Genomic DNA, 17,435 nt, shown 5'->3' with positions numbered 1-17,435 from the left:
CCTGGCATGAAACATCCTTCTGAAATAGATACTCTCCTTCTTTCCATCCTGCCCACCTGTCGTCATGCACGTGGTCAGGCTGATCATGTACCACCTGGTGACAAGGGAATCGGAGGATGGATTCAGGAGCATCTCTGGGAAGAAGGGGATGCTGCTTCAAGGAGGTCTGCCTGCCACAAAGCCCCTCCCTCTCAGAGGAAGAACTCAGCCAGTCTTTCATCTCTAGAATTTCACCTTAGGTTCTGGTTCTCCAACTAGCACTCATCCCAACGTCTTATGAGTAGTTTTAAACATAAAAAAGAAAAACACTCCCTCTTCACATGCATAAATTTAATAACATGAAAGCTATGGCAAAGAGGCAGAAACACTAAACTCGGCACCCCTTTTCCTCTCAAGTATCAGCGTGGGCAATTATCTCTTCGGAAATTAAGTAGAGGAAGGGCCAAGCCTGATAAGAGAAACCCAACAACTGCCAAAACATCAACGGAATATTTATGAACTCCCTTCTCCCCGTGGCCCAGTGGCTCCTGAGTGTCCATATCTTGGAGTACTTTTGGCTGGTGCTTCAAGAACAGACCGCCGAACTGGCCTCCTCACTTCCCCGAAGGAATTCGTACAGAAGACTATGGGAAAGTCTCCTCCGTAGCCTTCTTTGTTTGGAGCGATGGAAAACATGAAGAATGAAAGGCATTTTCTCATGCCCAGAGCAACACTGCAATAATAAGGATAATGACCCGAAGGCGTTTCGAATTTTGGATAGTGCTTTATACTCTTTCAAAGCATTTTCACATACATTTTTTTCCAACCAACTCATACAACAACCTTTTGGTTTACAACTGAGAGAGGAGAAACCATAAGGATCTTGTCTAAGACCAGACAGCCAGGGAGCGGAATGGCGGGGCCAGCACCCAGACCGCACGATTGGTCCAGCATTTCCATCAGGTCACTAAGTAGCTCTCTATCTTATTGTCACCGTCTTCGACTTCTCCTCCTCCACATGCGGGTTGCTGGTCAGTGAGCAAGGGCATCTAACTGAAGATAGAGATTTCAAAAGGAGAAGAAACACAAATCCTTCTTTGACAAGTATACACAGATATAAAAATAAACGTGGCACTCTTCTTTATTGCTTCTTTATGGATGTCTTTCCCTGATCAAGAAGCCCTGCTGGGGACAGTTCACTGACCTGCTATTTCTATGTACACATCATACTCCGTGGTAATGGCAGGGCCTCCCCACCGGGAAATTATTTGCTAAATATTTCCCACTGTCTCACAGCTTGGCCTGTCGATTTCTCCCAGACATAAAACATCTGGGCTTGGACAGCACGTTCAGAGATGTTTTCCAGATGTGGCAGAGGACAGCTGTCCTCAATGGTCTATCACAGGGCCAGCTCTGGGCATTCGTATTTCCCAAGACCCTTTTTCCAACTGGATCTCACCATAGCTTTTCTAGGACTGAAAAAAATGTCCAAGAGGTTGACCAGAGCGCTGAATACAACACTGAGAAGGTCACGGAGAAGCAGCAGGGGCAAGCCCCCTGCAGGTGGCCTCACGCTTTGCGGTCATGTCACAGTCTTCGAGGCCCTGCTCACAAAAGGCGGCGTGGGATCCACTTTGGGATGTCTCGGTCGAGGGAAGGACTTCACGGGAAGGCTGCCATCTTCAGTGAGGGGCTCGCGCTTCTGCAGTCCGGGGGCACCCCATGGAGCCTCCGTCTTTAGAAAACACAACCTGCAGAAGTCCTGTCACACCAGTACCGTCTTGTGAAGAGTCACGGGCTCCGACTGCTTACTTGGGGAGGTGACTGGCAGGAAAGCTTGTTCCATGACGGGTTTAGAAAAATCTGGGAAAATACTCTGCTGTCGTGCAAACTTCTGAAAAATCAAATCAAATACAAGATATGTTGAGAAGTGAATAACAAAAAAATGCATCCGTTGTCAGCTGGATTTAACATTCACTAGGAGCTGGCGGGACAGCTCCTCTGGGAGCCCTTGTGACACTGGCTGCCTGACTCACTCACAGTGGCTTTGCACTATTTCTCTGGCACCTCCACATGTCAACCAGGAGTTACAGATGGGGGCCATTTCAAGACCCGACTGTGAAGAGATCTGTACGGAAAATCAGTGCCCATGGAAATGGGCATTTGCCAACAAAAAACTCAAGTCATTCATTTTTAAAATGTACCATGAGGTAATTCTAATTATATTCTTATATGCAAATAACTCTAAAGAACAAGCTGTAAGTTTCTTACGGTGTCCTTGAGGGAAGGACATAGGTCTTACGCCTTTTTACATCCCCTCCAGTGCCTAGCATAATGCCTTGTACACAGTAGGTGCTCACTGGAGTTTTCCGACTCACTGATTGATGTCTAAAAGAGGAACCAGAGAGATTAGTGTTTGGCCAGAGAGCCAAGGAAGTGAAGAGAAGGGCCCAGTGAGTGACAAAAACCAGCCCTTGAACCGCTCCTGGGTGACCCTTGTCCTGGTCCCCAAGTAGCCAGCACTCCTTGACTCTGAGACCTACGGGACTGATCACTTCCTAGTGGGTCAGGACCAGAGCTGGCCCTGCTCCCCCACGACCGCTGGTGACCCAGGTGAGCAGCCTGCAGAAAGAGGCAGGGAGGGGTGTAGGCTGGAGTCTGTCACCGACACTCAAGGGCGTGTCAAAGATGCCCAAGTGCCGGCCAGTCCTCCTCCACCCCAGGCCACCCTCTGTGTGCTTCTGGCTTCTCAGGGTTAATTCTTAAAAAGTAGTGGAAGTACCAAAATTATAAGAGGGAATCTCTAAGAGAAAAGAGTTCATGGGCAAGTGAAGGAGGCTGATCTGTCCCGGGGGGGCTGGGCTGGCTCCCCTGCCTACAGGAAGGACCCTGCTCGCCCCGCAGGGTGGACGGGCAGGTTTCCACTTTCTACCACTGTAACTATAGGCCTGCTGGTGCTTTAGTTGATCCGTCAGCATTTCACAAACTTCCTTCACCCGTCTGCCTTCATTTTGTCTTCACAGAGCTCTGTGCCGAGCCACCAGATGGAAGACAAGCTGGGAGCTTCTTGCAGGGAGACCCCCAGTCTAGGGTACGGCCAGGGCTCTGAGAATACGACTCTCCCCGTTGTTCAGTGACGCACACCATCGACAAAACGCACCCGGGCTGGTGCCCTAGGTGATCTTTTCATCATAAGAGATGTTCTAAAAAGATACTCACGCAAGTGAAAATGATGAGTGTTAAGTAGAAAATGACCAGAGTCAACAGCAGTACAATCTCAGCTCTGTATTTCTTAAAAGTCTCTTCTCTGCGTCCCTGAGAGCATCCTTAAAAAAAGAAATAAGTAAAATATGAAGGAAGCCATTTAACAGGACTTTTCTACCATAATTTTTTTTAAAAAGCTAAGAATGCTTGGTTCTGGCTCTTTTAAGGCCCCCCTCGTCTCCCATTCCCACCCTCACACGTGTGCCGCTGGGAAGAGCAGCAGCGCTGACAGCAGTGATGGTGGTGGCAGCCGGCACTCACTCTTGCTCTGTGCCCGGCTGCGTGCAAAGGGCACCCTGCTATTACTGAACAAAGGGACATCTTTGGAAAATCATGAAGGTTCCTCCACCAAGGCCAGCAGAAAAGGGGGGGCTTTGGAATAGCTCCCTGCGGGGTCATTAAAGGCTGCGGCCACAGTGCTAGAAAGGGCAAGTGCGGGAGGAGCGAGGCCCTCAGCCCAGGGTGAGACATCGCAGGGACAGCCTCTCCCCACTCAGGCACGACACCCAACGTGCGCGTTGGGGTAACAAGGGCCCCAGGCGGGAGCAGATGGCGTGCATTTGATCAAAGAGGATTCCATCCCCAGGGCCACAGATGGGCCTCCAGAGAGCTGTTGACCTTGAAACTGGATTCAAAATTTTGTGCAACGGTCTAGGGATGGATTCTCATGGATGTCTGTGACCTCAGAAGAGAAAGGCTGAGAGCCGCTGTCCTAACGGTGCTCACATTTATCGAGCACTCTGTCCTGAGCATTTCAGTGCAATATCTCATTCCACCTCCACAACAGGCCTGTGCTGTAAACCTTATCATCCCATTTTAGAGATGGGAAAACTGAGACTGAGAGTCAATCAGAGATTTGCCCAAGGTCACACATTAATGAGCAGCTGAGCTGATATCTGAACCAGATCCAAGCGACCACTAGTAGGACCAGTTAACTTGCAGGCAACACTGCCTTCCAAGAGGAAAAGAAAGCCAAGCAGGTGTTTTCTGTTCATTTCCTCTCTGTTCCCTGCAGGACATGCCGGCCCTCCCTGTTCTTCCTGCCAGGTGGTTCTCATTTCTTATTCGAGTGAATAAAATTCATTGAGGGCCTACTGTGTGCCAGGAGACAGCAGAGAACAAAGCAGGGAGTGGATCGCGTCAGGTGTGGTAAGTGCCACAGAGCAAGACAAACAGAGCAGCATAAAGGGCGAGAGCCTGGAACGGGTGTAGTGTGTGTGTGTGTGTGTGTGTGTGTGTGTGTGTGTGTGTGTGTGTGTGTGTATAACAGTGAACCCAATCCAAACACTGACCCCTCACTAGCAACTGTGTTCTCGTCAGTGCAGGACTATTATCTTGACTCCTGTCAGCTATTTCGTGGAAGGAGAAAGTAGCTATCGTACAAAGTCAGGGACTCTGTAACAACATGTCTGTCATTTCCAGCCTTAGCCACTAACGAGACTTGGGCAGAAGCCCAAGGCAAGGCGGATTTTAAGCTACATAAAGAAACGTTACGGAAAAAAATCCAAGGAGATAATCCTTGTCTTGACACTCAATTCTTGGTCTGACTGCATAGAGCAAAAATGTGCATCCTGTCCCAGGAACATTATCTTCTCCCTGTGCCCTTTTTCTTTGGCCTGAGTTGAGGTTTGGGGGAATTCGATCACTGTAAAGTGGAAAGGAAGTGTGGTTCTCATGCTAAAAAGGTGGAAACATGGAGCAGCTCCCTCAGCAAAGTGAGAAAGCTGAGTGGGATAAGACGCAGTTATCCGATATATTCAGGACTATACAGTTTCTCTGTCTCCCCAAAATTAGACTTGGATACATCCTACTGGCTCCAAAGGTCTCTTATACAAATAAACAACATCCAGATTTAGTTGTTAGAGTACATTTGGCAACCACCCCATAGATCCGTCCTTATTTAAACAAAGAAAAAGAAAAAAGAGAGCAGAGAAACTTATGACATCCTTTGCGGCAGAATTTAGCTTTTAGCCACAGATGTGATCTAAAGCTGCCGAATTAAACTCCGAGTGAGATCAATTTTAGGGCCTACAGGAGGCGCACACACACTCTGTAAGACAAAAACAGATGCAGTGATCACCCCACCTGTCACTTTCAGGATCACAGTGCCACTGAGGTTTCTTTGTCCTTCCGGATCCTCCAGGGTGCACCTGTAGGTCCCCGAGCTGCAGCTGGTAGTGTTTCGGATCTTCAGGGAGTATGGCCTTTCACCGGGAGCCTCTGAAGTGCTGTTCTGGCGATAGGACTGCAGGTCTTCCTGGGGCACCTCCAGCCTCTCTGCACCGCTGACTGTAAGCTGTGAAAAAGGAATCGCATCGCATGACGCTCTAGACAGAACCTGCGAGCACTGGGCCCCACATCAAGGTCTTACCTGCTGTTTTCATACAACCCAGCCTTGGCTAACTGTTTAAAACCAGATATTGTGTCTGTGTGTGACCTTTGGGGGAGGAGGAGACAACCTAGGAGGACTCTTTAAGGCTCTGTCTTTTTTGGGAAGAAGATCTGCTTTTGAAGACTCTTTGTATCCCAACTTCTGCTCGACTCGAAGGAGAGAGTGTTCCTGCTGGTGGCGGCGGTGCGTCACTGATGACTATGTGATGAAGGGGGTGAATCTCTCTGAATCACGCTCTGTTGCTGGCTGTTCTCTACTAAATGCTCTCTTTGTTTTTTTTGTCAGATACCAACTCACCCACTGACTGATTCTTATTTTTGTGGCCCAGCCTTTTATGGGGAAATGTTCCTAGATCGGGTCAGGTCATTGCCAGACAACCCAACAAAAAACACAGAGATGCAGAGCAGCACTGCCGCCTGTGAGCAGCCCCCTTGCTCTCCCAAGACTGTGCCCCTGTGCTCACCCACGACCTCGCAGGATGGACCACTCTCACTCTCTCTGCCGAGGCAGGGAGACAGCTGGCCATGGCACCCCTTCATGTAGAGCAGAGACTTCACATGTCAGGTCATTTGCTGGTCTCATCGAGATCCACATGGAGAGACAGTTACGGCTTAAGTCACTGTACCCAGGACGGACCAGCCTGACCGGGGTAGATGCCAGATTTAGCCAAACTAACCTGGCTGGTTTGCTCCCCCTGAACTATCTTTGCGATTGAATTGGTGGGGTCTTCCCACCATCTCCTACTTCCAAGACTAGGCACACACCACGATCACCATCAATTCTCTTTTTCCCCAGATATATTTTCAACTTGCCCACGGAGCCGCCACTGAAATGTTTGAAAGCTTCGAAAATCGATTTACACAAACAGTAAAGCCCATCCCCATTTTCAGGGCTCGAGGGCAGCCCCGAGCCTTTTGCTGGGTGGGAGTCTGGGATTTGGTGGCATTCCTTCCCCGTCCCCAGCATTGTGCCAGCACCAAAGAGCCACCAGAGGAGAAGACACCGTAGTCAGCAGGCTTCGCTGCCGCTGCCTTTGCCCCCAGCACCTACCAGTGTTTAATCTCCTATTCTGGGAGCACCCTATGACTCCTCCTCTACTTTTCAAAAGGGAATCAGCACAGGGAAATCCTTAACCCGGGAATGAGGGGAGCACCTAGTGAAAGGCGGGCAGGGAGGCAGCGCAGGAAAGAAAACGTATGCACATGCACAGACACAGCCCCTCGCCGGCTTCCGCTTCATCTGAGAAGTGCAGGATGCACCACCAGGTCCGCGGGAAGCTCGGATTCCTGCTTCCACGGCCTCGGCTCCGGTTAGCATTCCCGTGGCCTGGGCTGCAGAGACATCTGGTGGCAGATTTATCGCTCCTGCAGGAAGCTCTGCTTCATTCACTCCTAGCACCCGGGTGAGATTAATAGCTTTTCTCAGGCCGAGTCTATAAACATAAATCCCATTTCTTGATGGTCCTTCTTGTGTTGAAAGGTTCCTTCCTAAATAATAATCCTAAATAATCTACAGACGGGGGCATTTAGCTGTTCAAAACTAAAGCAAAAAAACAAACAAAAAAGGAGGTGTGGTCAAGGAATCTCGGGCATCCAACTGATTTAGCCCAGTTTCTTCCTTTTCAAGCCTAATTAAACCACTAATTTCAGCCTTGTCATGTACGTGCATCTCTCCGCTTCTCCGCTGCCCAGCAGAAGTGCTCCCTCCTACCAGAGCTTTCGATGGGTCAGGTGCCCAGTACCACCCAGGGCCAATCTCTTTCAAGATTCCTTCCCAGCCTCACCAAGGCCAGTTTGAACTAGTTCACTCCGCTTAATCTCTGCAGTCCCCACGATGCCATCTCCTCCTGCTTTTTCTTTTCTTAATTCACCTCCAAGTGTGTTCAACTCAGATTTTATTAGATTTCACTGGAACTCGGTTTTGCTAGAAACCCCTGCGTTTGAAAAGATGAAAACGTGGCTGTCACAGTCATCTTGAGATTATCTACCTCTGCTTTCTCCTTGAGGGTCTTCCTTCCCATCCAGTGACCCCTCCCTCAAATCAAAAAGGCCTGTCCGAAAGTCAAGATCAACATCAAGGCCCCCACCCGGAGCTGGTGGGGATATAAACCGTTTGCTTATTTACGTAAAGATGGCCCCATCATCACGCTGGCTGCGGGGGACCGCTGAAGCCAGTATGTGGCGGTAGTCAGAACTGGCTGGCAGTGGCCTTCTGCCTATTTGCAAGAGAGAATTCATTTTAAAAATCAGCAGCAACAACAAAAAGTAGCTTACGGGATGGTCAGAGTCCCATGGGCCTCTGGCAAAGCCTCCAGCAAGCCTCTGGTTATTTTCAAAGGCAGGGTGAGATCAGGAGAGTGAAAGCAAGAAGGCATAGGGGAAAGTCAAGACAAAGGACCCCAAAGCAGCCTGCAGAGTTCTGACTTGCTGAACCACCCCAGGCAGCAGTGGGATTATGGCAAAGTATCTCAACTCTCCTGAGGTCGTCTTCCCATGGCCCCTTCTTGGGTCTTTCTGAAAGACCCTGAGAATGGAGACAAGTGCTGGCTTCACCTGGGAACTCTTTCCAAAGTAACGACCAGCTGTCTGTGCCTGATAACTCACTGTGACAAGAGGAACCTTCTGTCAATCACACAGTGCGCAGGGAAACAGATCAGAACCCTCCCTCCAGCTTCAAGCTGTAGGTGTGGACAACGCCTGTTCCCGCTTCCTTTTGCCATGTTAAGAAATACCTTCTCGTGGGACGCCATCTGGACGGCCACAAAAATCGCTGTAGTTTTTATGCTAATGCACGTGCTTAAATTGGGAGTGGGGCACCTGCAGGACCAAGAGGCTTTTTATGCCACAGTTCAAATCATCATCTTCAGCGGTGAGGCCAAGGCTGGGGCCCAAGCAGCACCATTCTAGAGCCGAAGGAGAATTTTAGGGGGAGGAACAGAATAACAGCAAACCGGCCATCCTCAACTTCGCTTTATTTTATGAGTTCTCATAAACATTTGAGCTGGCTGAAAATCAACCACTGGCAAGAATGACTCTTTAAACATTCCAAATCTAAAAGTGTTTCATTGCCTCTCTGCAGAAGCATTTTAGGAAATAGTAATTTATCACAAAAAGAACCCTTGGATTCATTCAGAGCCAAGTGTAACTGATGGGAACTATTTAACGCACGCTTTGCAACGCTAATACTGTTGTGGGCTAGACCACTGCACCATTTGGGCAAATTAATTCCTCAAAACACTCATCCCAATTACGTTTTTAAAATCCACATCCTGTGCATTAACTCTTATGCTGACACATTGCCTTTCTGATTGAATTACAAAAGGCCAAAATATAAGACATCTCATTTTCAGAAAGCCTTCAGACTTTCGACTTGTCTCAAGGCCTCCAATTTGACTAAATAATTTAAATACCACATTTCTTCTCTAAGATGGAGACCTGACTTTAAGGAAACCACAAGCCCTAAATTAAAATAAATTCTCTTTAATTTCCTGAATACTAAATCAAGCAAACACAAAGACCAATTTTAAGGGCATGTGAATTAAGTAAAAATTTTTTTTTAATGGCGGAAAAATTTGAACTAGAGAGAAAGAAATCAAATAAATAACAAAATATGGCTAAAGTTAAACCAACAGTTCAGTCAAAAACCCTATTGTGAAAAGAATTTCTTTTAAAAGTTTGCATAGTTTTATCCAAATATATACACGCTAACTTCCTAGATTAGCATATTTGGTTGTAAATGGATGACAGCTCCATCCCTATAGCAAAGAAGTTTGATTTCACAACCTTAAAACCCAAATTTATTAACGAGATCTGTTAAGAATGTGATAGGACAGTAAAAGAAAAGAAAGAGATTTTTGGAGGAGGGGAAATGTATGCACTTATATATGCATATAAATATTTAATCCAACAATTTAATTAAGCATATTTAAAAGAATGGACTTTAAGTATTTAAAGGTGGCATTAAATTAATCTGATATATTCCAATCACATCAAACCGCTTTTTTTTTTACTGCATTTCTCATGCACTAACATTCATGTACCTTGGTTTCTAACTCAATTAAAGTGCCAATATAATCCCCATTCATCATAAAAACAGCTCTTTATAACGTGCAAAATAGTTTGGCTCAGAGGTTGATGTCATAACGAGGGTAGAATGTATGAGCATTAACATCGTTTTATTCCTAAGTGTAGTTTTATTGGAAAAATCATTTTCCACTTTGAAATTTACTGGGTCTAACAGATAGAGTTGGATTTATGGCTGTTAACAGAGTTATGAGTGTGGCAGAGGCAATGTAATTAAGAGCGCAGGCTTTGGAGCAGGACAGATCTGGAAACAAACCCCAGCCCTACCACGGGCTGCTCTTGGTCAACGGACTGTCCAGCTCTCAGGCTTGTGTGCTCCACAACCACGTGGGTAGAAGTCCTGAAGTCAAGCCCCAGCTTCTCTGTCGGTGAGCTGGGTCACTGTTGGAAATCACTTCACCTCTGACTCTTCTTAGAAGGACACCAGTCTTCATCTTAGGGCCTACTCTAATCAAGTGTGACCTCACTTTAACTTGACTACATCTGGAAAGACCCTATTTCCAAATAAGGTCACACTCACAAGCAGCAGGGGTGAGGACTGAGACAGATCTTTCTGTGGGACACGATTAAACCACAACACCAGCCATAACTGAAGTATGAACGGTATTTTGATTCTTTTTTAATGTTTATTTCAATTATATAGACCAAGATACTGACTTTTCCTTAAGCTAGTTTTGATTGGATTATATCGGATCACAAACCTTCCAACATAAAGATTCCTAGTTGAACAGGGCCCTACTCCATAAATAAAAGTGGCACAGAGCAGATGGTCTCCACGTGGCCCCGGCCCCTAGGCCAGTCCTGCTTTGTCCCTCAGGCTCACATGCCTCCCAGGCTGTGGGTAAGGAGACACCAGGGCCTGATGAGACTCAGAACTTTTGTTCTCCAGAACAGACCCAGTGAGTCTGGTCCACGGCGAACATGAACTGTCTATGGCCACTAGCATCTGTCTTTTCCCAGAGGTCTTCCCCATCTGGACCAGTAATCCTGAAAACTGCCGGCTCTTCTGGAACCTCTCTCCTCTTGGAGAATTTGGACAAGAAAGTGCAGCACATGAGTCAGTGTGCCACAGAATCGTCAAGTAATCTGCGCCGCCTTGGGCTCCTAAGCCCACACCAGAACTACACAACACATACAGAAACTTTACCCAAGGACACCCCAGTGCAAAAACAAAAATCAGAAACATGCTTCTGGGTGTAGAGAGCCTTAGGGAAGTGCTTTAGTCCAGCTCCGTTTTAAGCTAAAGACTGCTGGTAGAAAATCCGGGGTTATCCCAAGAGTAGCCAGGAAGGACTCATGGAAACAACTCTAGATGGAGGAAGCCCTTTTTAGGTAAAGAATCACTTTTTAGTCCTGGCCTACATAAAAACTTTCCTTATGTCACAGAGACCTTCTTTCAACTTCCTCTTCTTTGTGCAGTGACATAACCAAGTACAGAACTAAGATAATCTAGTCCTCATGTGATTTGGGTTCCCCCTTTTATTTATGGAAAACAAGTGGTTGCAGATTTTTCTACTTAACTCTCAGTGGCCTTTTTCCTCCCTACCCTCTTCCAAGCTGAAAGATTTTAGCAACTTTGCTCTGTCTCGTCATTGTCCAGAAGTCTCAACGATCCACTGTTCTCATCTCAGCCACTTCTCTAGCCCCCTCCGAGGCAGCCGCTTTTGGCTCAGGACCGCGTGGACAACAAGACAAGTGACCAAGAGAGAGGGGGAGGTAAAAGCCATGCACGTGTTCCAGTCTTACTGTGTTAACCTGGAGTGAGTTCCATCTGGTGGGAGCCTAAAGCCTCCCTCGGAGACTCATCTTCTAGGAGGAATTAGGCTCTGTTTTTCACCACAAGAAATACGCTTTCCTTCTGACATATTTTTCATTATGTTGTCCTCTTTGCTGAAAACCTTTCAAAGACTCCTTGCTGCCCCAAGGATCAAGTTCAAGCCCTTACAGTTGGGCTTTCAAGGTCCTTCACCACCTGTTCCCAGCCTGTTTTCCGGCATCACCTCTCGGTCCTCTGCTGTATAATTCTCCCTTCTAGAGTACTGGTTACCCACCACTTCCCCAAAGTGCCTGTAGATTCCTGTGTCCATGTCTTCGCTCACAGTGGTCCTCTGGCAAAAGTTCTGTGTTGTTCTTGGGATGGTCATTGCCAGGCTCGGGACCTGGCCCACATTTGGGACACAGAAATATCTACAAAATGATGTAAAGGCAAATATGAAAGACATCTGAAAACTAACTTTATGTCTTTCATAGTCTGACCTAAAAATTATTCAACCAGGTCCAGTAGTATAGGTGCCAGTGGGGATGGTATGATTCTTCCTTGATGCTAACACGCACATTGTTTTCACATTTCAGTGTTTCAATGCTTCTATATTTAATGTAGAGATGTTTCCTTTTTCTCCCCAAACATCTTAAATCTATCTTACAACAGACGGCACTCTAGAATCAGGTGAGGGGCAGTCATCACCTCCTTTAGGGGTCCATCAGGGTTGGTGGCTGTACGGAAGACACCTGCCCAGGCCACTCGTCAGCCCTAGCCCCTCCCAAGGCTCTCTTCTCTCCTCAGTGACCCTTTGCTCTGTGGCTCATTATTACACAAGACGGCAGAGACAGAAACTATGACTGCTGAATAGGAGATTAGCAACATACAAGGAAGTCAGCTCACAAGGAATTAACAACAAGCAATATCTGTGCGGCAACTACCCTGGGACTTTTGAAGTAGCTTCATGCAAGCCACTAACCTGCTCTCCAACAGTCCCCTTAATCCCCGGGGACAGCCCAGGACCTGCCACAGCTGTGGTTCTTCTAAATATTATAAAGTTCAAGTCTGCTCTGTTCTCTGAAATCACAGTCTTACTTCCCCTTTCTCCCTTCCTTTGGAAATCATCTAAAAGGGGACTTGTCTTGTGACGCATCTCTGTCCTCACCCCCGCAGTGTCACCCAGAGATGACAGTATATGTCCTCTTTCGTTATGCATCAACCTAGGTGGCCAGGGCTCTTAGCACAGTACAAGATGGTACTACGTCTCCCTCGTAAATAACCACTCACTATTATCAGTGGTGAACTTCAACCACATCCAAACACTCCATCCACCCAGTGTCATCCTCTCCCTCCAAACCTACTGCAGCCGGATTAAACAGAGTGTGAACCCAGTGATGCTCTGCGTGAAGCTCAGGTGCAGCCCTTCAATGGATGGTCTCACTCCTGGCAGACACGGGACTGTGTTAGGACCGTCTTAGGCTAGAATCTAACCCAAGGTCACAGCCAATGGAAGGAGAGGGCTGGACCAAAGTCTATTTGCTTCAAAATATCTCAAAATACTCCCCCAACACCCACAATCTATTCACAGTCTTAATAGCTAAATTTGATGGATACAGTGCATTAACTTTTCTATTTCTTCCCAATCATTCATTCTGCCTTAAAAGGTCCCGAATAGGAAGGGATGAGCATAGGCCCCATTCTTGGACCCCGGTTGGGAGGACAATAGTCCACAGGAAAGAAGGGCTAACAGGAACTGGGCCATCTCTGCCCACTCTTGGTTCCGCCTTTGACCTCCTGTGCATGTCTAGAGTAAGCCCCCTCCGGTCCCCTCTCACTGTACCTTTAAAACAGAGAGAATGCAATGGACACTGCTTCTTCCCGATTCACCCTAGTGTTACAAACACTAATTGGACACCGTCTGCTTTGAGTCTTTTGGCAAAAGGCACATGATAAGAAACACATGGTTTACACGGGTTCTTTTGTTAATCACGAGTAATCAGTGCCAACTGGACAGTGGCGAGACGCTCCATAGTGCTGGAGAACTAAGTGGTAAATGGATTTTTAAATTGTGAGTCATTATGACCGTAATTGTGACATGCAGAAGGCCTGCAAGGATGCGATTCGATCTGGCGGACAGTGAAAATCCACACTGCAAGGGACTCGCTGCTTCACTTGTCCAGCACGCAGCCCACAACCGTGCAAAGTGGTTTTACAAACCAGCCTAGTGACACTGCAGCCAGGCTGGCTGTGGTCACCAGGCTTAAACTCCCCACTTAACAGCCACCTCTCCGCTTCACCGCAACATTTTACAAGAAAGTGTGAAGGAAGATGACAAGACGCCTGATCTTCTGTAACACGAGGTATTTCAGTGTTTCACACTGGCCTTATTTTCAGAACACTCTATCCATTTTTGTTCTACAAGGATGATTGATGCAAAAGTATAGTTACTGGGCTGGAAAATGACAATTATCTGCAGAGTGTGCTAAGATCTGCTAAGAAGGACTTGAAAAACAAAGCGTGTCACTTTCAAGGTATCTGATTAGTTTACTGGCACTGCACAGCCCTCCTGTCCAGCACTGCTCAATTGCAGTTTCCTTCTTAAGAAAATAACTAGCGTATGATTTTTCAATGATCCTATTCCAGGGACCAACAGAAAAAAAAAAAGAGAGAGAGAATCCCAACAGCCCACTGTCTTTTTTCTTAACAGAGTTTGGAGAGACCTTCCTGGTAAAGATTGCAAGAACTGTGTCCAACAAACAAGCACATACACTATACAGTTACATCATCAGCTGACAGCCAAGGAAAAGCCAAAGGTTAATTGCCCTGGTTTACTGCATCATTCCAAATGACCTTGTGCAAGAAGATTTAACTTGACAACTGTTTGAACTTTACAGTCTGAAATTTCATCTACTCCTTTCATGAGTACTTTTTAATTACTCCCCCGGGGATATTAATATTATTTTCCTTTTTTTTTTAAATTACTCTCTGGAAGGGATCATGGTTTCATGTTTTTCCCTCTCTTTTAGATAACAAAGTCCCTCCCTGGCTAGCCCAAAGACACTTTCATTTTCTTTACTTCAAGTAATTAAGGCAGAAAACAGAAATAACAAGACAGACCTCTAAGAACTGAGGCTGTAGAGTGAGACTACTTGGTTCAACTCCTAACTCACTCGTTTAGCCAGCTGCGTAACAGTGAACAGATTATTTCACTCCCTAAGGCCCAGTTTCCTTGCCTGTAATGTAGAAACAGTCATAGTACTGACCTCTAAGTCCACTGGAAGGTTGAAACAGCTAATGCATGTAGATATTAAGCTCCTAGCTTGGCAGATGCTGAGTACTCAAATAATATTGGTCTTACAATATTTTTGTTTAAATATTATTGTTTTTACAAGGGGATAATTTTGGAACTTCTGTGTTCTCTGATCCCACAGTGAATAAGGTGGAAATGAAGTAGCAATAATAACAAATCTACTTTCATACACAGCACAGTGCCCCCAGGCTCCAGGACCACTGCCACTGTGCATAATCACAAAACACCAGCCTGAATTCACTGGGTGCCTTCAAAATTAACAGGGTGAACACTGGGGTGCCATGCAGGGTACACAAAGGCAGTGGTGCCGCACTGTCCTTGGAGTGGGTTGGGAGCGGTACTGACAATCTGGTTGGGAAAGAAGACACACACATACAGACACACACAAAGAGAGAATGCTCCTGTGCTGCCTTGTTGAATGGCCAGATAGTTGTGCGGGTTCTTACAGCATTTTTTATGGTGGCCAGAAGAAAACCCAGCATTCGGGGGAGAGCTACAAACACACAGAGATTTCCTGCCAGGTGAGATGACAAATCAGTGGGAGCCACAGAGTAAGGCTGAGATACCACATTTACTGGGCTCCACCCGGAGGTGCCACTGTGGCACTAACCTCATGAAAGGCAGTGAACAAAAATACCAGTGACACCCAACATTGGCTGCTTGGCTTTGTCAATGCCACCAAAAACGCAACCTTAGAATCTGAACAGGTTCCAGGTGACAGGAAACCTTAAAAAAAAGCCTCAATCTTACTCAATCCTCTGAAAGTAGGGACAGTGACACTGCTCTTACACGCAGGGACCCCTCTCATGCACCATCCCAGGCGCCCTCCTTGCTGGACCTCTCAGGACGGCCAGAGGGAGGAGCAGCCAGGGGCAGGGGAGGACAGGGAAGGACGCCAAGGGTGCACCAGAAAAAGGATGGTTGACAGATAACTACCACCTAAGAAACAAGCCTGAATCACTTGTCTCGGTCCTTCCTCTCAAACTGCCCATTCTCCCTTCCCCAAATGTATGAGCATCCCCGTCACAAAATACCAGAAATCAGAAAGCCGGGGACACTCCTCGCGTCCAATGTCAAATCCACCCTAGCTGCTTTCTCCCTGGCCCGCTAGTCACAACCACAGGTGGCCTCTGGAATTTATCCAAATAAGAGGTTCTCTGCCCTTCCAAAACGTCTTATTTGGCTCATTCATCTCAGGCCACCTTTAGAGGCAAGGAGAGGAATGAGGTCCCCGCGGGAATGAAATCTAAGTCAGCCGGCACCTGGATGCGGATGGGCTCGTGGCGGGGATGGAAGAGGCGTGTGGGGAGACCGGGGACCGAGTTCAGCTACGGAAGACGCTTCCGACTCCCAACCACAGAGGGTCGCCAGCCCAAGGAAGGCGGTTCCCCTGCCTCCAATGAAACCACCAAACCCTCACCCGCCGGCCTCGCCGCGCTTACCTTGGCCCAGGAGACCGCGTAGGGGACCTGCGGGTCCCAGTGGGCAGTGCAGGGCAAGTCCACATCCTCCAAACAGGCCACCTTCACCTCCCGCGCCGCGGGCGCCAGGCTGCAGGCTGCAAGAGGGAGAGAGAGCGGCGTGAGCGAGCGAGAAAAGGGGGTGTCGCGGCGGGGCGGGCGGGGGGCGCCCTCGGGCCCTACCGCAGCTCAGGAGCAGGAGCTGGAGGCCGCGCGCCATGGCTGGGGCTGCCGCCTGGGGCAGCCGCGCCGCGCCTCCTCTTGTACCCGTGCGCACTGGGACTTCCCCGGGCGCTGGTCCCGGGGGATCCCCGCGGGCGGCGGAAGCGGCGGCGCGCCTCCCCCAACCCGCGCCACCCGGGCGCCCCCGGCCCCGCCCCCGTCGTCCCCGGCCCCGCCCCCGCCGCCCCCGCCGCCCGCGCCCCAAGCCGGCGTCGCTGCTGCCGCTGCTGCCGCCGCAGCCGGGCCGCGATGACAACAATCCCCGCGGAACGCACCGCGCCCGAGGCTCGGCGAACCGCGCGCGCACGCCAGACACCCTCCCGCTGACCCGCCAAACAGCCAGGAGCCAGGCCAGCCGAGGCTGTTAGGTCCTCTGCACCGAAGCGAAACCAGATCCCAAGAGGATGGATGAGCAGCTTTCCCCATCGCCTGGCCTGCCCGTGGGGACATCACTGGGAACCCAGGTCCTCGCCCTTCTCCAGATTCTGTGATAATAAGGCCCGCTGTGCTTCCCCAAGAACCCGGCAGTTCATCATACCTGGCCCCCTGCCTTCTGGCGTTGTCCGTCCTTGTCATCCAACCTGTTTATTTAGGCAAAGGAGAACGTCTCCTATTAAAAATGAAGATTATACACACACAGAAAATTAATAAGAAAGATTTTTTTTAATCCAGAAGAGAATAGAAATGACCTCTATCCATCCAGAAGTAACCTCTGGCAACATTTTGGTGTCTTTGCTTCAGTGCATAGATAAGTATTTTTAATGGAATACCCCCTATGTAATATTTTGGAACCTACTTTATTTTAGCTTAATATTTTGCAAGAGCTTCCACATCATTAAAAAAAAAAATCCAACAGCATCATTTTGATGACTGCATAATATTCCACAGCACAGTTGTACCATAAATTAAAACCAATTAGATAGCTTCAGGAAGGATTAGTCTATGGTTACTAATCTAGATAGTGTTA

The 17,435-nt window shown here is 48.0% G+C and overlaps 1 protein-coding gene across 1 annotated transcript; it reads right to left on the bottom strand.

Moving 5' to 3' along the window:
• Positions 1-315: 315 nt before the first annotated feature.
• On the bottom strand, positions 316-16,587 carry CD83 (CD83 molecule). Its single transcript, XM_045509586.2, has 5 exons — positions 16,430-16,587; positions 16,229-16,344; positions 5,329-5,539; positions 3,199-3,305; positions 316-1,873 (listed from the first exon to the last, which is right to left on the bottom strand). The coding sequence occupies exons 1-5, from the start codon at positions 16,464-16,466 to the stop codon at positions 1,745-1,747; spliced, it is 600 nt and encodes a 199-aa protein (XP_045365542.1). The 5' UTR covers positions 16,467-16,587; the 3' UTR covers positions 316-1,744.
• Positions 16,588-17,435: the final 848 nt, after the last annotated feature.

The sequence above is a fragment of the Camelus bactrianus genome, chromosome 20, assembly GCF_048773025.1.
Source record: "Camelus bactrianus isolate YW-2024 breed Bactrian camel chromosome 20, ASM4877302v1, whole genome shotgun sequence".
Classification (NCBI taxonomy): domain Eukaryota; kingdom Metazoa; phylum Chordata; class Mammalia; order Artiodactyla; family Camelidae; genus Camelus; species Camelus bactrianus.
Note: the sequence above shows the minus strand (reverse complement) of the source record. Positions and strands in the feature narration are given on the sequence as shown.